This window comes from Herpailurus yagouaroundi, unplaced genomic scaffold (genome assembly GCF_014898765.1).
Source record: "Herpailurus yagouaroundi ecotype Mexico unplaced genomic scaffold, PumYag 28, whole genome shotgun sequence".
NCBI lineage: Eukaryota > Metazoa > Chordata > Mammalia > Carnivora > Felidae > Herpailurus > Herpailurus yagouaroundi.
The window spans coordinates 44,981,703-45,003,581 of NW_024412376.1; the positions used below are offsets into that span (position 1 = coordinate 44,981,703).

Consider the following 21,879-nt stretch of genomic DNA (forward strand, 5'->3'; position numbering starts at 1 on the left):
GAAATGTGCTTTCTTCTCCCTTGACCTGCTTACTCATCCTCTGTGTCTATTTGCTTGCTCTGGAAAATCTTTCCAGAACCCTATGTCTGAATTAGGAGACTCCCTTTAAAAATTTTATAATTGAAGGATAATTGACATACAGTGCTGTATTAGTTTCAGGTGTACAACATATTGATACTCAGGTGTACAACTCAGTACATTACTCAGTACTCACCATGACAAGTGTAGTCACCATGTCACCATACATTATTACCATATTATTGACTATATTTCCTAAGCTGTACTTTTCATCTCTGTGACTTACTTACTTTATAACTGGATATTTGTACACCTTAATCCCCTTCCTTTTGAGTTCAGAGCCTCTCTCTGTGCTCCCATGGGCTCTTTTCTCACTATTATACATACCTGGCACTCCATAGTGCAGTTCCCTTCTTGTTTGTCCCCCCAGGTGATCTGTAAGTTCCTGAAGAGGAAGCTGAGTTACTGAAGGTTGTATCTCTGATACTTGACACAGTGCCTGGTAGGTACAAACTAATCATTTGTTGAATGACTGAATGGATGCAGAACAAACTGGACCTGTTAATCATCTATGGAGAGACCATGCCTGGTACCTGATTCCAATAGGATAGCTCAATGGAATTTGAGACAACGCAGAGCACTTGTTCACGCCTACTCCTCATGTCTCTGAGAGTTTCTGACTTCTTGGGTGTTACTGAGCATACCTCCAACACACAAAATACCACCTTATGGATGCAAAGAAAGGGAATGGGGACCTGGGTTACATCTCAGCTCTAAAAGGCCTTAAATAGGTATCCTAACTATCTAAATTGGATTTACAAACCCAAATGCAGAAAGGAGCCAGGCCGAGAGTATAAATGGATATGGCCAATTATTGTTCACAATTATTCGCTGCTCTTCTTGTGTTTTATATAACTTCACCATTGCCGTATGACTTTCAGGACCTCCCTTTAGAGGAAGTATACTTCCTTGCCCCACTGAGGTCAGCTTGGCCTGTGATTCACTTTGGCCAATAAAATGTGAGCAAAAATGGCATGTACCAAGTCTGAGCAGAAGCATTAAAAGCCATTGCTCCATTTGACCATTTTTCTTGTCCCTCTGCACCAAGAACAGCATTTTCGAAATGGGGCTGCTCCTTCAGTCTGGATCCTGGAAGCCCTAGTCCTTCCACAGACAAAATGTAACGGGAGCAGGAAATGAGCCGATGCTGCTGAAGACACTGAGGCCTTGAGGTTTTTTCAGATTATCAGGTGGTCTAAGCTGACTGCTGCAAGCATCAGGTGAAGGACTTGGCTAACTCAAGAAAGCCTATCTATCTGTCCTAAGGGACAGCCAATCCTCCCTCGGCTCCGGTGGATCCTCACCCGGCAGGGACGCAAGCTCACTCTTGGCAAATCTTCCCGATGTTTACGAGGGGCCAGATTTTTAATTAAATCCCCTCCTAATAAATGCCTAATATGAACAATACATACCTTCTCTTCATACCAAAAGAAGAAAGAAAAAATAATAAATCCCCTCCTGATTTCAACTAAAATATAACACCTTCTAAATATTGACAACTAAATCAATATGTTTGGAAAGACACTTAGCGCCAAATCAAATTAAGGAATACATTTGCAATCTCTTCTCTACCCCTCAATTTTCTCACGTGTAGAATAAGAATAATACAGGTATCCCTCGCTTTTTGAAATTTTCTTGTGCTACTTTGCTTTCACGAAAGACCTACCTACATAAGAGCCTGTTTTCAGTAACCGAAAGAAATCCGAAGAGGATTCTCGCCTTTGGGGAAAAAGGCCAAAAGTGAAAATAGCATCCAGTGCTTGTCGGGCAGCTGACAGCAGTGGAGGCAGCCTGAGCAGGGAGAGCAAAAAGAGCGGCCCAGCCCAGCTCCTTCGGCTGGAACTCCTCTCAGCGTCTCCCACACACAGCCACCCCAGCCTTGAACTGCACCCGTGAGCACCTGTGCTTTATCTCGGTTTATTTTGTGCATCCGTTAACACGATGTGTCCTAAGGTATTAGAAAAGCCTAAGGGAGGTTTTTGGAGGGGCGCGGTGCTGGAAACGCTCAGGTATGTTTCCATATAGATAGTAACTGCTTCTTTGCTTAATGCCATTTTCGCCTATGAAAAGTTCCACGTAGAACGCTCTACTTTCCGATGGCAGGGAAAACCTGTATCTGTTCTGCTTCCCTAATTGGGTGATTTTGAACATCGGATTGGTCTAAATTTGTATTTATTTTAATTTTGCAATGGTAAGATAACAAAAGAAGGTCGAGGAAAGAAGTGAAACCACTCTGGCAAAGCAGAGTGGTTTAAGTTTCCTCAAGCCAACAGGCTCCTAAGGAGGCCCGCAGTTGAAGCCACTCTGTCTCAACTTTCCTGTCCCTCCCCTCCTCTTCAGTTCTCCATGCAGAACGTAAAAAGCAGGCTTCTCCACAGGCAGATCAGACTAGCATGAAATCGTTGTGAATCAGGACAGTGTGATCCTGAAATAGTTGGGACATAAGTAATTGGCAAAAAGGGATAATCCCCCATGGTGAATGAAACAAGTTCGAGCTAAGTTGATAGATCCAGATTGACTTTCCTATTTTGCCAAATTATACTTCATCCTTCGTCTGGGCCAGTGACACTCAAGAAAAAAATAGCCTAAAGACATCCAGTAGCAAGAAATTGAGATAAGGTTTCTATGTGTGATTAAATGTCTTAAAAGTATTTGTTTTTTTACTTTCGGCATAGACTCAAAATTCTCAAAAGATATGTAAATTTGTCTGACCCTTTTGCATGATGTATCTTACAAGTAGGGTTTCATGGTGATTCTGAATATGTGTTTCAGTAAGAATGTTAAGAAGATTGTGGAAATGCGTGCAAGGGAGAAGTGTTAATCCGATGTATATTTTTTCCGTTGCATCTCCACATCTCACATTTTTCCTTCCATTACATAGACATGCCACTAGAGGTCACTGTACAGTCTTCCGCGCACCCTGCCTGTAAGTAATGCTGGGTCTGACTTCCAGTTTCTACACTGAGAACCTTACAGGTTTTGCCTGTCTTTAATCAAACTAGCTAGTGTCAACATATCTGCCTGAAGGAAGCTACAAACCCATACTTGACCCGAGCTCAATTCCCACTCCCCACATTATTAAGAGCTAACTAGTCCTTCCAAGTGACGGAGAGCAAAGCACCCATTTCTTTCCTGTGGCTTCATGTTCATGTAGGTGACTACCTATGTCATCTGGTGGCCAGCACTGATGACAATTTACTGACTGCCCTTCAGCCTCTGTAGGGTATTCTGCCAGATGCTGAAGGTAGAACAAGGGAGATAAGACTTACAAATATAATGAAAAGGACCATGCAGGAAAACAAATGAACTAGCCTAAGTGCTATAGGAGTTCTGAGAGTGGTTAATGAAGTGATCCGCTAGGAAAGCAGGAGGTCACATGAAGAAAAGTGTTCTCAACGGCCAAACAGTCCAGGTGGAAGAAGGTATGAAGGCTGGATTTTAGACTGATTTTCCTTTTCTCCTTCTGCCTTAGAAAGAGACTTCCATGCTGGGGGTAGCCTGAAACTAAGATATAATTTAGGAGACAGTTGATAGACAGATGGATAGATGGATAGATAGATAATAGATAGATGATAGATCCACCTCTGTTCCTCAAGATTGCCTGAAAGAAATTTCTTTTCTCTGCAGTGCAATATTTATTGATTGATTGATTTGACAAATCTTTATTGTCAACTGTGCCCCAAGCACTCAGTGGTAAATAAGATAGTCACAGGCAGGGCATGCACACTTAGAATTCATAGTCCAGTGAGGACACAAAGATGACTGCAGTGCAATATGTTAAGTCCTATGATAAGAGAAGAGCAGAGTGCAATAGGAGTACAGAACCGGGGCCCCTGATGCAGACAGGAAGTTAGAGAAACCTTCCTGGAGGAAGTACTCTGAAATTGAGAGCCTAAGCATAATAGAAGTAGATCCTGTAAAAAGACAGTACGTGTGTTCCAAACAGAGGTAATAAGCACAGAAGAAAAAAAAAAAAAGAATCAAACAGGATTTTATTTTTGTATATGCAGTTTTGGATCTTGCCATTTTCCGCTTACTTTTTTTATCCTGAGTCTCCATATCAACTGTTTTTGAAAATATCATTTGATTTTATTTTTTGAAAACGTGATTTTAATAGCTGCATAGTAATCCATTGTGAGGATAGTGACTCATTTATTTACCTATTTTCTTTTTTTTTAATGTTTATTCATTTTTGAGAGATAGAGCATGAGTGTGGGACAGGCAGAGAGAGAGAGAGAGAGACAGAATCTGAAGCAGGCTCCAGGCTCTGAGCTGTCGGCACAGAGCCCGATGCGGGGCTCGAACCCATGAACCGTGATTTCATGACCTGAGCAGAAGTCGGACGCTCAACCGACTGAGCCCCTTGTTTACCTATTTTCAAAGGGCAATAGCATTTTTAAGGCTCATGATAATTGTTCTCTCCTTAAAAGTATGAAATCATGTGACATAATCTTTACTGATCATAATAATATCCAAAATAAATCTCCTTTATTTGAGTATCTGTTGAAAACAATTTCTGCAACCCAATCTGATATCCAGCCATAGCAAATACTAAATTAAGCAAGTTATTCATTTACTGAATATTGGTTACATTTAATGATTTGTAAATTTTGCTGTAATTGTTTTTGCATGAATTGGCACAGGCTTCAGAGGGGCTTCAGGATTCTGGGGCTTTCACATTCTTGCGCTGTCTCTCAGAGACCCCTCTGTGTCCCTCAGTCTTAGTTCCCCCTCAGGTCTGCATCTCAGTGCCTTCTCTATCCCCTCAGAACCCCTCTCTGGGATGTTAGCTAACATTTATCTCCATATTTTCCCCAGTAAATGATTTTTTTTTTTTTTTTTTTTTTTTGTCTGTGGCTCCACATCCTGTGGCTGCAAACCACTAGTTTCCTAAATAGTTTCTTAACCACATTTTGGGTAAAAATGTACATATAATTTATTTGACAAATTGCTGACATAGCAAATTTGATTTTCTGGGTCAAACAGGAAAGATATTCACGGCTCTCACAGGAAGGAGATCACCTTCTTTAAGCTGTTTCAGATTGAATTCATATGATTTTTTTTATGCCTCCCTTTAAAATGGATATGCCTCAGCCTTCCATAACCCACATTTTAACCTGCTTTACAACAAGATTTTGGGGTTGTCTATTTTTGGTTTTGAGCGTTTGCATTTATTGCCTTGGCATTCACTCACGCTTACTTAGTGAGGCATATTTTGGAGAGAGATGATTCACTGACCGCAGCCATGTGGGCACTAGCTGTTGAATTGAAATGCTGTTTTGAATTCAAATTTCCCTGTGTTTCATGTACTCTCATATCGCTGTGTGGCTTGTCGTGAGTTGGAGAGTTCTTTCAAACCCCAGAGCACTCAGTGGTAAGGTAACCTCTCAAATACATTTATTTCACGTGTAAGAAGTCATTGTCGTCCTGGCCCAGGAGAACACCTACATGAAAACCAAGAAGGTCTCTAGCTCCCTGATAGCTACCCCAGCCTTGCTCAGGGCCCCAGTCTCAGGCCATCAAGGTCCAATTCCTCTTCGTTCAAACGGGCAGCTTCTGGAGACCACTGCCTTGCAATGCCCACTTAATTTATGCAAAGTAGACTTAACATGTAACAGCCAGTTCCCTGAAGTGAAGATTTTACTTAACACTTTAATCGGTGAAGCCGCTATCCATGTATCTTTATTGACAGATGTTTCACAAATTTGCATAATTTAAAATGCCTCCCAGGCCTATCAACTGATGCCTCAGAAAGGTGTGTCGGAAAGATAACAGAGTCCCAGCTGGGGCCACAGACTGCACTCCAGTTGTCTTTGGTGGTTTTCTGGTACTGACTTTTGAGAGCCAGCTCATGATCTCAGGATGTATGGAAAAACAATAATACTAACTGTTTTACTACTCTCAGGTAAGTACATTTCTTTTTGTAGCATGATGCTGTTATAGTGGATGTCAGATTATAGGTTAAAATGTAAACTACCTGATTTTAGTTCTATCTTACTTAAATGAATAAATAAATGAGTAGTATCTCAGAGCCCAGTTTGGTGGATGGATTTCTATTGGGACTCAGCTGGTAAGGTGGAGGGAATTGGGTTAAGGAGTTCTGTAATTGTGGCTGGATCACAATTTTCCAGCAGCATGCTTCAGTTCAAAGCCTTGCCACAGTGAAAAGAATTGTACCAAATATAATGAGAAATGTCTCTGTGTGAATAAATGTATTGCCTTATTTGTGCTTAATGAGGTTAACTTCTAAATTAAATGGTCGTTAGTGAAAGTGTTGGTGGATATGTGATCCTGAGTTTTCAAAATGTTTTGTAAAAAATTATAATCTCCTTCACCCGCCAAAAAATACAAGCTACAAGCATGAAGTCTGCATCCGTGGGGGAGCTGTTTCCCACGCTCTGGTCTTTTACTGAGGTATGATGGAGGAAGAAGAAAAAGCAGCTTATTGGCTTAAGTGTTAGGTGGTTTGGGGAGAAATCAAAATCAATTCATTAAGATAAAGAAATAATGTGGAGTATTACCAAGTTGTATTAAATTAGCAATATTTGGGGCCTTTTTCTGAGAATGTGATGGTTAATGTCTTCTCAAATGCATTGTCTACGTGTTGGAAATGCATAGATAAGGAGCAGGCGGTTACTTGAAATGTATGGAGCCCTCAGACATGGCTCTAACTCAAATTGGAGCACAAAAGGATCTCCTGGACACTCTCTAGGAGATAGAGAAGGGAGCCAGCATTTTCTAAGATATATTAGCCAATAAAAAAAGTGTAATGGTTAAAGCCAAGGATGAGGAAGAGACAGCACTAAGCTCAAACCTGGTTTGACATCTGAAAGGCTGGGGGACATTAAGGCAAATTATCCTCTTTTCACCTCCCTATCTTCATCTGTAAAATGCCTACAGTGTTGGTACCTGCCTCCTACTAATGAAATAGGGACTATACAAAGGAATAGCAAATTAGTAAATAATTTAGCTCTGATAGTATTTACTGGCTAGGGAACAAATCTGGGTGTGTGAGGATGATTTCTGAGAAGTCAGGGAAAATGGGACAATTACAGGAAAACAGGAGACTAACAAAATTACTCTTTTTTTTAAGTAGCAAAATATGAAACCATTTAGCTTGAAGAAAAGAAAACAAGCAGAAGGGATGCAGTATAAGATTTAAATATATTCCAATACTTCTAGAGCTATTACACAGAAAAGAGGCACTGTGCTGTTCAGAGGGCAAAGAAGGCCTACTCAATCGAACTAGATACATTACCCAGTTTTTTGTGGCGGGGGGGTGGGGAATATTTGGAAAGGATTCCTGGAGAAGAAATAAATGCTTCATGTCTACAACTGCTCAAGTGGATAGTGTACTAAGGTCTTCAATGACAGTTCATGAGAGGTCATCAAGGCCATGCGACCCCCAAAGGCCCCCCGCGGCCCTCATTGCAAATGCTGCCATCATCTTTGCGTTTTCTGAAACCATCCAAAGACATTCTCTGGAATAATGGAATAATGGAAAGGTGTTTGAGCACCCCCTTACTCACTAGTTTAAGTAGAGAACCTGGAAAGTGGTTTAAACATCTTTGGCTAGGGGAAAAAATAAAGAAAAGATGACATTTCTTTCCCTGGAGATCTTGAGGGTAAAGCCACTATTCCTAATTCTAAATTTATCAGATGTCATTCTCCAAATGGAGAGTAAGTTCTCTTGAAATTATTTGATTCCCAATCCCTGAATTCATTTACTCATTTGTTCGTTCGGCGCTTGTGTGTCAGGTGCTGGACACGGAGGCCACGCCGGTAGGAACAGTGAGCTCCTGTGGAGCACACAGTCAGGGCAGTGAGAGGGAGCACCAGCCCTAAACTGAATAAGTAAATCACTAACATAAGAACGATGATAAAGAACACCAATAAAACTAAACCGGGAAAAGCGATAAACATAATGCAGAAGGCTGATTTACAAAAGGGTAGCAGGAAATTTTTCTTGGAGTAAGTGACATTTATGAAGAGAGGTGAACGACTGGAAGAAGCTGACCTCGCAAAAGTTGGGGGAAGGACAAAGGCAACATTTCTGACGCTGGACAAGAGTGTGTTCAATGCTTTTATTTGCAAATCAGATTCGGACACTAAGAAGGAATTTGAGAATGCACTATTGTAACACTTCAACCAGGAAATTCATAAACCAGGACCCTCTAAAGTAAACCCTCAGTTTCCTGGTTTTACTTTAAAATTTGTGCAAAATTTGCATCCTAGGCCATAATTTATTGATTTAATTGGAAGATCCCAAGGAACAGGTGTTATCACAGGTTTTATTCGTTAGTGTATCTCCAGAATCTAGTACAGCTCTTGACATGTCCTAGGATATCGGGTGAATCAGCAAGGAAGCAAGTAAAGGGAGGGAGAAAAAGGGGAAGGGAGGGAGGAGAAGGAAGGAAAGAATATTTGTTTTCATTTGTTTAGGCAAAATGAGAGCTCTGTGTAGGTATACCATGATACCCTGGACATCTTATTCCATATGTCAGCAGGTACATCAGTTTGAAAAGCACATGCTTAGAAGGAGTAAGTAAAGAAACAGCCATCTCCGTTTTCTCAGCGATCCAAAAAGAGAGCCTTTCTCTCCATGTAAATGTAGGGAAGAGTTCTGAGCTGGGTTTCAGGGACTACTTGAATTTCTTACTAGTAAAACCTGTGTCTTTATTTATGCATCCCACACATTGCTAGGCACATAGTAAGCACTCAATAAATAATAGTTGCAGAAATAACAAATGACCAGAATTTTGCAGCAGACTAGTTTCACTGTGGAAAGTCAATCCATCCTCATGGGCATCCGTTTCCTTGTCCCTATTGAATAAAAGGGACAGAATAGATAGTATCTAAAATCCCTTCCATCGCTTAACTTCTATGAGTTCCCAAAGGTCAGCCTGAGATGACCTGTAGCCTTGTTCCCAAACCTATAAATCTCATAATCTTGGGGTAAAATTGGGTTTTTAGGCAGAAACGGACACCTCACTATGAATGCCTGGGGAAGGATCCCTCTAAGAAGGGAAAAAAGAGACGGTACCTCAAGACTGACACCCACTAATTTTAAATCGGCAAACCAGATTTAGCATTCCTGTGATGGATTTCTTTTTACTTTGGTTTCTAGAAGATTATTGAAAACATCTATGAACCTTTTGGGGAAGCACATTTTAAGTAATTTCCTCAACTTGTCTTTATAGGCTATAGTTCCTCTCAACTAACTACTGAAAGTGTCTCAGTGACTCACGAATCACCAGTAAGCGCCATGACTGTTCAATCACCACGTAAGTTGCCAACAAAAGTAGATGGGTAATAGATTTCCAGCCATTATCATCATTTCTGCATATTTAATTAGGAAAAGGTAAAAAAAGAAACATAATTAGGAAAAGGTAAAAAAAAATGTAAAAGGTAAACTGAACAAATAATCTTTGCTTTCTAAGAGGCCTCTGTCATTAAGCAATGCTGACAAATATGAACAGGAAAACCAAGATACTGGCAGATGCATTTCATTGTGGTTACTCAAATAAACTTGGTTAGAATGTCTGCTGACTCTTATTTCAGGAATCTGATAGAGAAAAAAGCAAGAATTGTCGGTAAACAGAGGAGATACACCATCATTACGAATTTTCCCATTTTCAACTTTTAATAGGGCTTGTTTCTGTTATGAGACACAACTTGTGCACATCTGTTACAATACACAGCTCATACATATCTGTTATGACACACAACTCTATTGTGGTACAGAACCCCAAGCCGCCAACAGCCATACTCCAGCAGCTAAGAGTATCAGAAAAGTGTCAGACGCATAGAACCTTGGGACACCGTTCACTAAGAGACTTCTGTAACATCATGGGAGCCAGGCCCATGTCTGCCTCAGAAAATTAAATGACTCTAAAACCATCGTAGGCCCCAAATCATAAAATACCATACATACATTCTTCTCTCTGTCCCCAGGCGTCATACCAACTGCCAGAGCAAAGGTGCTGGAGGAGATTCCTGACATCATCTCAGCTAAAGCTTCATCTCCTCTGATATTTTGGAATCAGACTCAAATTTAGCAATTTGCTTTGAAGATACAAGCAAAAGGCCTGGGTTTCTTACCAAGAAACCGACATAACTGACAGAAGTGTTAAACTTAAGCAATTAGCCAGTGATAGAGACAATGAACTGTCACCTTTACAAAAACCATATGTAAAGAGGGAACAAGGGTCATGGCATATATTTAACTTTTCATGTATTCATTCAAGAAAAATGAGAAAAGTATTAGTTCAAACTGAACACTTTCTGTATATCAGGCACTATGCTAAGCCCTCTACGTGGATTTCATTCTGACAATAACTCTGTGGAATAGGTATTATTCCCATCGTGCAGATGAAAAAAAGAGGTTCGAAAAGTTTTATTTTTTCAACGTTTTTTTTTTATTTATTTATTTTTGGGACAGAGAGAGACAGAGCATGAACGGGGGAGGGGCAGAGAGAGAGGGAGACACAGAATCGGAAACAGGCTCCAGGCTCTGAGCCATCAGCCCAGAGCCCGACGCGGGGCTCGAACTCACGGACCGCGAGATCGTGACCTGGCTGAAGTCGGACGCTTAACCGACTGCGCCACCCAGGCGCCCCTCGAAACGTTTTAAAAACTTGCCTGAGGACATACAGTCAGTGAGCAGGAAAGCTGGATACAAATCCAGGAGGTTTGACCATTGAACCCTCAGCCTTACCCAACATATTCTACTTTCTTCCTCAAGAGAGGAGAGCATCATTCCTGATCTGCTATCCAGAAATAAGCATTGTTGATATTTTGGTACAAATATTCCAGATGTTTTTTTCTAGGCATGTTTATAAATATGTACTTCAAAAATTACTGTAGGGGCTCCTGGGTGGCTCAGTTAGTTAAGCAACTGACTTCGGCTGAGGTCATGATCTCACGGTTCACAGGTTCTAGCCCCGCGTCAGGCTCTTTGCTGACAGCTCAGAGCCTGGAGCCTGCTTCAGATTCTGTGTCTCCCTCTCTCCGTTCCTCCCCTGCTAGCTCTCTGTCTCTTTCTGTCTCTCAAAAATAAATAAACGTTAAAATTTTTTTTTAAAAATTACTGTATATAATATTCTGAAACCTGACTTTTCCTCACTTAAAAAACATCTATTCCATATTAATGAGTACACTTACAAAACATTTTAATGGCTCCACAATATTACATCTGATGCCTAACTATGGTTTGTTTAACCTATGCCATGTTTCAAATATTTAGGTTGTTTCTACTTTACAGTCTGTTTTTGTTTGTTTGTTTCAAGTTTTTATTTAAATTGTAATTAGTTAACATATAGGGTAATATTGGTTTCAGGAGTAGAATTTAGTGATTCATCACTTACATACAACACCCAGTGCTCATCACAAGTGCCTTCCTTAATACCTAAAAAACACTATGATGGACATCCTTGTAGACTCATCTTTCTGTGTCAGAATATGTACTTTTTAAAGATTTTGATGAATATTGCTAAATTTGCTTCCCCAAAAGTTATGCCAAAGTATATACCCATCAGTAAATTTTGAAAGCATCTTGTCTCAGTACCTTCTTCCCAAATTGTGTCCCAGAAATCTGTATCTGAAATTAAGGTTAAGTGAAAAATATGGTGTATTTATGTTTTGACTTTTATTTCCTTGATTGCTAATAAAAACAAACCATTTCTGTGTGTGTGTGTGTGTGTGTGTGTGTGTGTGTGTTTGTGTGTGTGTGGGTTTAACAGCTTTACCAAGTTATAATTTGCATGCAGTGAAATTCACTAATTTCAAGTGTAGGACTCGGTGCTGAAGATTAGAATGGGATAAGTGAGGTACTCACCTCAGGACCAAATTTAAGGGGGCACCAAAACCTTAGTCATCAAGATAAATACTTCATAAAGTATTTTTTAAAAACTCAAAATTAATTCAAAAAATCATTGATGAATAACATGTCAGAATGTTAAACATAGCTGGGATCCATCAGAGTCAGGTCTGAGGTGAGGTGAGTGAGGTGAGGCAAACCAGTGCCAGGTCAGATCTTGGCTTCCAGTGGGCAGTTACTGAGAAGAAACATCTTAATCCACTCAGCAACTGAGCAACTGAGTTGCAGCTAGCAATCCATCTTTTTGAAAGCTCACTTTCTGTTCCCCGGCCCCCCCCCCCACACACTTCTAGGCAATAGCACTTTGGAGGCCCCAACTTAAAAATCTCATGGCGTTTATTTTAAAAAGTTTTTTTAGAATAAGAGGTACCTGGCTGGCTCAGTTGGTAGAGCATATGGCTCTTGATCTCAGGGTCGTGAGTTTTGAGTGCCATGTTTGGTATGGAGAGTACTTGAATAAATAAACTTAAAAAAATTTCTTTTTACACGTGTTGAGTTTGTCATGACTCCCACTCCTCCTCAGTGGGCCCTGAACCCCTAGTTCTGTGAGACCATTAAAATCTCTCACAAGTTTCAGGGCCTCTCAGGTCTCACTTGAAAATAGACAAATGTCTTCAGGGGAAAGCCAATGGCAAGCTCACCTCTCTGTACTTCCTCTCCACCTTCAGAGCCTACTGTCTTGGTAGGCTCTGATGCCCTCTCTAGATGTGTTAAATTTGCTCAGCTTTTCTACTTGTTGTGGACAGGAGGCTTGATCTGCAAGAAGCTAGTTTGCCTTGACTGGAAGCCAGAACTTTTAGTTTATTCCTCCAGATGAGTTTCAGAATCATTTGGGAAAGTTATCCCTTGTGCAACATAAAAATATTCCCAGGGTTATTTGGCTAGAATGGAATGAATGATAGAATGAAATGAATAAATTGACTCAGAGCAAATAAAACATTTTGTAATAGTAAATCTTTGAATTGGGAAGATATCATGTTTTTTCACTGAGCCCTATCTTATGTCCTCTGAAGAGTTTGAAAAAAATTCGGAAAAAAATTCTGAAAAAAAACTTTAGATAAATTTTATGTATTTCCTTTTGAAGAGATATTTTACATGTCCTTTTATTGTTTTAATTAAAATATATTTCATTACATTTTCAAATTGTTTATCAATGGCCTAAGATGAATTTATCACTTTGTATACGTTCATTTTATAAGTGACATGGCTAACCTTATTTGGTTAAAATAGTTGACTCTCTTCAATTTCCAAAATTAAGAATCATATTCCTTATAAAAGTGAAATTTTGTTTCTTCTTCACTTGAAATAAATGTTCATAGCTGCTTTTCTTATGATATTGCATTTGTTAGAACTTCTAAATGTTATTTATGTTAGTTAATGCTGCATAATGGTCGTGATAGTCATCCTTGTCTTGAGACTGTCTATAATATGAATGTCTCGCCATTAATTATGATGTCTGCGGCTTTCAGCAAATAATCCTTATGTTAAGAAATTTCTTGCTAGCATTAAACAAAGAGCTTTAATCAAGAAAAAGAAAAGATCTTAAATTCTATAAAATGCCTTTTATGCATCATTGTTGAAACTTTGAAAATTGACTTCCATAGCTTAATGGTAAAATGATACATTTCCTGACAGTTGTCACAAGAAAGAAAGTATCTGTTATACCTAACATAACAGAAATACTTTTTAAACTTTTGTTTGGTTTTCTTTAAGAATGTCTGTTCATCTTATTAGTTTCTATTTATTTCACAGTATTTTTATTCTTCAATATGTTGAATGATGAATTATATCAATGGATATTATCACATTGCCCTATACCTCACATCCTAGTATTAATCACTTGGCTATTGTAAAGTATTCTTTTAATATCATGCTGAATTTAATATTTGTCTTAGGATCATTTTACCTACATTTGTCATATATAATTTTTTTGAAATACCTTTGTGAGTACACATGCATTTGCTATCAAAAAGTGAAAGAATTTTTGCCCATTTTATTTAAAAATAATTCATTAATCACTATGTGCAAGTTTTAAGTGAAAGATATTTTGAAGAAGAATCATCTCTTCCAATTGTAGTAGAGGATTTTTTTTTATTTTTTTTAATCTTTATTTTTGAGAGAGAGAGAGACAGAGTATGAGCAGGGGAGGGTGCCAGAGAGAGAGGGAGACACAGAATCTGAAGCAGTCTCCAGGCTCTGAGCTGTCAGCACAGAGCCTGACGTGGGGATCAAAGTCACAAACTGCGAGATCATGACCTGAGCCGAAGTCAGATGCTTAACCGACTGAGCCACCCAGGTGCCTCTCTATTTGGGGATTTTTGTTAAGAGTTTCTTTGTATACAAATTATTATACGTAAGCACCAGAAAAGAAGGTGCCATCTTTATTTTTAGCGTACAAAATTCTATGTATAGCTAATCAACTTTGGTGCATCCATCTCTAGATGGGTATAGTATAGATTAGGTTCTGTATACAGTTACATTCCAAAGATTAATAGTCAGCATTCATAGCACATTTACCTACTGCCAAGCACTACTCTAAGCCAGGTACATATATTTAATTTTTTGTGTGTGGAGACATACATGTAATAAAATTCATCATTTTAACCATTTTTAAATGTGCAACTCAGTGGTGGTATTTAATACATTCACAATGCTGTACTCCTATAGCTGTTATCTAGTTTCAGAACATTTTCATAAGCTTAAAAGGAAGTACCAAATGCATTAAACTCTTATTCCCCACCCCCCACCCCCACCAGCCTTGGCAACAGCTAATTTGCTTTCTGTTTCTGTTTCCCTATTCTGAATATTTCATATACATGTAATCGTAAATACATGGTCTTTATGTCTGGCTTCATTCACTTAGCATGTAGCAAGTGTTAGTACTTCATTCTATTTTATGAATGAATAATATTCTATTGCATGGATGTACCACATCTTATTTATTCATTCATCGGTTGATAGACTGGTCTTGTGTACATTTTTGGCTTTTGGAAATAGTGTTGTTATAAAAATTCTTGTACAAGTTTTTTTTTTTTTTTTAACACCTGTTTTCAATTCTCTTTTGAGTGTATCTAGGGGTAGAAATTCTGAGTCATATGGTATGTTATGTATAACTTATTGAGAAAATGCCATACTTTTTCCACAGAAGCTTCACTATTTTACAGCCCCTCCAGGAGTGTATGAGATTCCAATATCTCCACATCTTCAGCAACACTTGTTATTTTCTAGTAGGTGTGAAGTCATATTTCATTGTGGATTTGATTTCCATTTCCTTAGTGACTAATGATGTTGAGCATCTTTTCATGTGGTTGTTGGCCATTTGTGTATCTTCTTTGGAGAAATGTCTACTCAAGTTCTTTGCCCATTTTTAAATTGGGTTGTTTGTGGTTTTGTTACATTATAACAGTTCTTTATATACTCTGTATACAAGACCCTTATCAGATAGATGATTTGTAAATATTTTCTCCCATCCTGTGGATCATGATTTTACTCTCTTGAGAACATTCTTTGATAACACAAAAAGTTTATAATTTTGATGAAGTCCAATTTATCTATTTTTTAAAATTTTGTTGCATGTGCCTTAGGTGTCCTATATTGCAAAAGAAAACCACTGCAAATCCAAGAACATAAAGATTTACTCCCATGTTTCCTTCTAAGGGTTTTATAATTTTGACTCATATTTATGTCTTTGGTCCTTTTTTTGATCTGATATTTTTAGATGATGTGAGATAAGAATCCAACTTCATTCTTTTGCATTAGGATACTAGTTGTCTCACACAATTTGTTGAAGAGACTGTTCTTTCACTATTTAATGGTCTTGGAACCCTTGTTGAAAATTGATTGATAAAAATGTGGGTTTATTTCTAGACTCCCAATTCTATTCCTTTGATTCTTTGAGCAGCAGCACATTGCTTTTTTGTTTTGTTTTGTTTTGTTGTGGGATTTTTGTTGTTGTTGTTTTGTTTTGTTTTTTGGGGGTTTGTCTTCTATTTTTTTTTTTTTTTTGGTCCTCAGAGTTTATTTTTTATTTATTTTATTTTTTAATTTTATTTTTTATTTTTTAAAATTTACATCCAAATTAGTTAGCATACAGTGCAGCAATAATTTCAGGAGTAGATTCCTTGATGCCCCTTACCCATTTAGCCCATCCCCCCTCCCACAACCCCTCCAGGAACCCTTAGTTTGTTCTCCATATTTATGAGTCTCTTCTGTTTTGTCCCCCTCCCTGTTTTTATATTATTTTTGTTTCCCTTCCCTTATGTTCATTTGTTTTGTCTCTTAAAGTCCTCATATGAGTGAAGTCATATGATTTTTGTCTTTCTCTGAGTGACTAATTTCACTTAGCATAATACTCTCCAGTTCCATCCACGGGGTTGCAAATGGCAAGATTTCATTCTTTTTCATTGCCGAGTAATACTCCATTGTATATATATACTACATCTTCTTTATCCATTCATCCATCGATGGACATTTGGGCTCTTTCCATACTTTGGCTACTGTTGATAGTGCTGCTATAAACATGGGGATGCATGTGTCCCTTCGAAACAGCACAACTGTATCCCGTGGATAAATGCCTAATAGTGCAATTGCTGGGTCGTAGGGTAGTTCTATTTTTAGTTTTTTGAGGAACCTCCATACTGTTTTCCAGAGTGGCTTCACCAGCTTGCATTCCCACCAGCAATGCAAAAGAGATCCTCTTTCTCTGCATCCTCACCAACATCTGTTGTTGCCTGAGTTGCTAATGTTAGCCATTCTGATGGGTGTGAGGTGGTATCTCATGGTGGTTTTGATTTGTGTTTCCCTGATGATGAGTGACGTTGAGCAATTTTTCATATGTCAGTTGGCTATCTGGATGTCTTCTTTGGAGAAGTGTCTATTCATGTCTTTTGCCCATTTCTTCACTGGATTCTTTGTTTTTTGGTGTTGAGTTTGATAAGTTCTTCATAGATTTTGGATACTAACCCTTTATCTGATATGTCATTTGCAAATATCTTCTCCCATTCTGTCAGTTGCCTTTAGTTTTGCTGATTGTTTCCTTCGTTGTGCAGAAGCTTTTTATTTTGATGAGGTCCCAGTAGTTCATTTTTACTTCTGTTTCCCTTGCCTCCAGAGATGTGTTGAGTAAGAAGTTTAGCAGCACACTGTTTAGATTACTGTTGCGTTGTAATAAGTTTTGAAATTTTGAAGTGTAAGTCCTCCACCTTTGTTCTTTTTCAAGATTAATTTGGTTATTTGTGGTTCTAGAAATTCCATAGGAATTTTAAGAACAGCTTTTCTATTTGTGCAAACATTTACACATATTTTAACTCATTTTACTAAGTCAGTAATTTATAAGGTAAGCAACAATTATTATCCCCATTTTACGAAAGATGAAACAAGGGTACCGAGAAATTAGCCAACCTGCCCAAGGCCTCAACTAGTAGGGAAATTAGTTTGAACCCACAAAGGCTGGCTCTAGAATCTATGCACTTAATCAATACATTAAACTACCTCGTTTGTCATATGGGCTTGTTTCAGGCTTGGCTCTTCTGACTCTTGCAACATTGTCAGTGTTCTGCTTATGCTTTCACTAAAGTGGAGCCTATAATGAAAGCTGATGGTCTGTCTTCTGCTGCTGCACTTAATGAACCCTAATTGGGGGACTATGATGTTAGCCTTTTGCTCCTTTTAATCTGGGCTAGGTACCTTTTAATCTAAGGATCATACCTTTGATGATTACCACTTATTTCTCAGTCATGATTGCACTTAAAAATCAAATGAAAGAAAATAATCCTAAAGTACGAAAAGTGAGTATAGTGCATCTATTGAAGCCAACTGGAAAGATGAACCATGGCAGTGAAATTGCATCTTGCTAGGAGAGACACTGCACAAATATGCCTCTTGGTGTCCTCTGAGCTATTCTGTCACGTACAGATCTCAAAGCCATCTTGTCAGGCAATTCAGCAACCTCACTTCAAAATGAGTCTATAGGAATGTAGGGACACACCGTAAAGTTTATTCTCATTGATTTATTACTCCAGAAAAGTCAACATCAATCACTTGTGATTGCAAGTCAGATATTTTTCAGGTCCTGTCAGTGTTTTGTTTTGTTTTGTTTTGTTTTGTTTTGTTTTTGCTTCATTGATATATCACTGTTAAAATTGTTCTACAACCATTGTAATTCTGTCAATTCCTTCTTTTGCTTTATATTTCTTGTTGCTCTGTTTTGGGGATATAATGGCCCATATTTACCTAAGAATCATTGTGTAATAGATCCTTTAACAGTATAAATTAATCCTCCATGTCTTTTTAAGTGTCTTTGCCTTTAATTCTACTTTGTCTAATCTTAAATCTTTGATTCCTGTTTTTATTTATTTTTATTTGTCTAACATACCTTCGCACTTTTTTTTTTTTACACATTTTGCATTCTTTAGTTTTGTTTGTGCTCCTTGTGATCTAGCATACATTTGTTGGTGCCTTTTATCCTATTTTGACTCAATCTAAAGGTCTTTGTATTTTAATGTGGAAATTTAATTTATGTACATTTATGGGCTCACAAGTGACATGTAGTATCTTTTGTTGCCTTTATTCCACACTTTTCTTTTTTTAATGATTTATTTCTGATGTTTTGACATACACACTATGGTCACTTTGCTTTTATCCTCCTCCTGTTTTGAATGTATATAACCTATTTGTAATTATCCCAGTGGTTAACTTTATGTTCTTAAGAATTCTCTCTCAGAACTCTTAAATCATTTTAATGATGCAGTACACTTAGAAACTGTAACTGCTTTTAGGGACCCTATAAAAGCTGGATAGGATTGTTCTAGGGTGGAGCCAACTCGGCAACAGCTCATGGGTGCTTTGAATGGATTTCAGTCGTGTCATGGGATGTTGATTCCCTCAGCCCCTCCGGAGGCCAGGTATTCAGGTAGGGTACAGCAAGGTATATCAACGTTAGGACACATTCACATGTGATTAGGACGTAGCGAATGTATACTGTAAGTCATTGTGCACAAATACATAAACATATGTGAAACAAAATTGCACAAAATAATAAGTGTCCTTATTATGTGTGATGCAGTCTCTTCTATTTTGTACAATTTACTATTTTAATGCCAGTAATGACACAGTGAATTGATTTCAAGGCCCATTAATGAAGGAATTCACTATCTTAACTACATGTTGGAATTATCTGAGGGACTGTCTCTATAAGATACTGACAACTGAGTTCCATAGCCAGAGATTCTAAATACAGTAATGCAGGAGCCAGCAAACTACAGCCTGGGAGCCGAACCCAGCCCACCACTGGTCTTGGATAGCCTGCAAGTTAACAATGGCTTTTACTTTTTTAAGTGCTTTAAAAAATCAGAAGAATAATAATACTTTGTGACATGTGAATATTATGTAAAATTAAAATGTTAGTGCCTATCGGGGTGCCTGGGTGGCTCAGTCTGTTAAGCGAACGACTTCAGGTCAGGTCATGATCTCATGGCCCGTAGGTTCAAGCCCCATGTCGAGTTCTGTGCTGACAGCTCAGAGCCTGGAGCCTGCTTCGGATTCTGCGTCTCCCCCTTTCTCTGCCCTTCCCCTGCTCATGCTCTGTCTCTCTCTGCCTCTCAATAATAAATGAAAGTTAAAAAAAATTAATAAAATCTATAAAATCAATAAAATGTTAGTGTCTATCAATAATTATTGGAACAAAGCCACACTTATTTATTTATGCTTTGGCTTACACGTTGCCTATAGCTACTTTTGTACTGTAACGACAAGAGCTGTAACAGAGACCTACATGTGGCCCACAAAACCTCAGATATTTATTCTTTGTCCCTTTACAGAAAGTCTGCCAACTCTTGCACAAGGGATTTCATTCTGCAATTTGAAAAGTCAGTTTGAGACTGAGGATTTCCTAGCTAAGTTCTCGCAGAGCTCCTTGGAGCTGCCTCTAGCTGTCAGTGGACACAGGGTGCGAGGCTCCAGGCTTACTGCCCACCTTCCCAGTAGAGCCATTCCACCTGTCGTCTGTTTCACACACTCAGGAGCTTACCCTTGCAAACTGCATGCAGTTAAATCAACTGCAGGGGGAGAGGGGCTTTTCTAAGACAAAACCACAAGACGTACCATCATGTAATATGGAAAATTGTGAATGTTAGTATTTCTCAAGCAAATCAGGCTACTATCCAATTGTCTTCTGAATTTGTTCAAGCTCTAGATAAGGATGCCATAAGAACCTCAGAAAATTTAAGAGTAGCTCTCAAAGCCCTGGAAAATGAAGCTTCTACATGTGGATTTAGCCTGGAGCGATGGCTCCCGCCACTGGCAGCACACTGGAATCTCATGCCTGTGCACCACAGATGGTTCCAATATGCAGTCAGGATTGAGAATGTTGATCTAGTTTTTATTGTTGCTATTTGTCATTGTTCAACCAGTGGCAGAAAGTATCAGTGGTGTGAGAACCTTGGGATAAGATTTTCTTTTTTTTTTTTTTTTTTTTTTTTTTTTCATTTTCCCAAGCAAGTGCACCATTGCGGGAGGGGCAGAAGGAAAGCGGCTCCCAGGCAGGCTCCACACCCGATGCAGGGCTTCATCTCACAATCGTTGAGATCATGACCTGAGTCAAAATCAAGAGTCGGATGCTTAACTGACTGAGCCACCCAGGCGCCCCTTCACTTTTAATTAGAATTTTTCTCATCCACCCTAACTCCTTAAGTTCAAACCTAATGTGTGCAGGAAGTTCAGCTGCCAAAATGCCAATATTTTAAATAAAGCTAGCACACCTAAAATACGTGATCCTCTTTTGTTCTGAGGATTTGGGATAGGCATAGTAAGTGGATTGAAAGATGCTTGGCTCAAAAAAAGGGAGGTTTCAGCTAACAAATCGTTACTAACCAGAAACATCTGTCTTTCCATAACATGGCTGTGACACTACATGTCACCCTGCCCTTCTGTGTTAGAGGTACCCCCCTCCCACCTCAGGTTACACACCAGGTGAGTTATTATTTTTGTATCTTTTCACTTAGCCCTACTTTGCCATAAGTGAAGACTTGTTTGAGAGTAGTTACATAATTTGTTGAGAATTTAATCTCTCAAAGCAACTTACTTGGGGCTCTCATTCTTTTTATTCTGCATAGATCATAGTAGACCTTTGCAGACAGCTCTGCAGTCAAATAGATCTGAATTTAAAACCCAGCTCTGCCATTTATCAACTGAATCTCTTAGGCAAGTTAGGCAATGTTTCTGATCTTTGTTTTTCTCCTCTACAAATAATGGTTAATATATAATAATATGCTCTCAGGTTTTGAAGGTGGCGAGAGAGGATACCCAGCATGTAGTGAATACATAATGTGTTAAATATGAATATTATTATCTCAGCCATATAAATTTCCATGATTCTGGAGTAGTGACATTCTTTACAGGATATCTGTTCCATTACTCTCATATTAGAAGCAAGAAACTGAGGCTCAGATAAGTTTAGTGACTTCCTCAGATCCTCAGCCAGTTAGTGGCAAAGCTTGGACTGGACTGGAACTCTGACCTCTTTTCTCACTGGGACAATGTAGACAAACATCCCTTGCTTTCTTTCCGTCTGAGCTCAAGAACGTACAGTGGCCGAGATTATAGGCTGATTTGTCTCTCTAACCCCGCTGCCTCAACAATGATTTGGGACAACGAGAATGGCCAGCAGCTGGGTAGTACAGAACCAGGCTATAAAGTTCAAGGTTCCTGAGGGAAGCTGTTGTCATTCTAGTCCACAGCTTCAAGTCAGACTCAATGAGGAGCTATTAGACTATCAAGTTAAGGAAAGGCAGAAGTGTGACTACCTCGCTTCAAGGGAACTACCAGAGCATGTCACTCTATAGACGAACAGAAGCTGGTCATTGCATTTGACAGCTCACCTGCTAAATGCACCAGTTAACAGGCTGTTCCCGTCCTTAAGAGCTAGG

General features: G+C 38.8%; 1 protein-coding gene across 1 annotated transcript in view; it reads left to right on the forward strand.

Moving 5' to 3' along the window:
- Positions 1–5,822: 5,822 nt before the first annotated feature.
- The window catches only part of GYPA (glycophorin A (MNS blood group)), a 37,825-nt gene continuing 21,768 nt past the window's right edge, over positions 5,823–21,879 (forward strand). The window contains exons 1-2 of the mRNA XM_040473093.1: positions 5,823–5,983; positions 9,279–9,362. Of these exons, the coding sequence (XP_040329027.1) occupies positions 5,941–5,983; positions 9,279–9,362 (127 nt within the window). The 5' untranslated portion in view covers positions 5,823–5,940. The remainder of the gene's footprint in view (positions 5,984–9,278; positions 9,363–21,879) is intronic.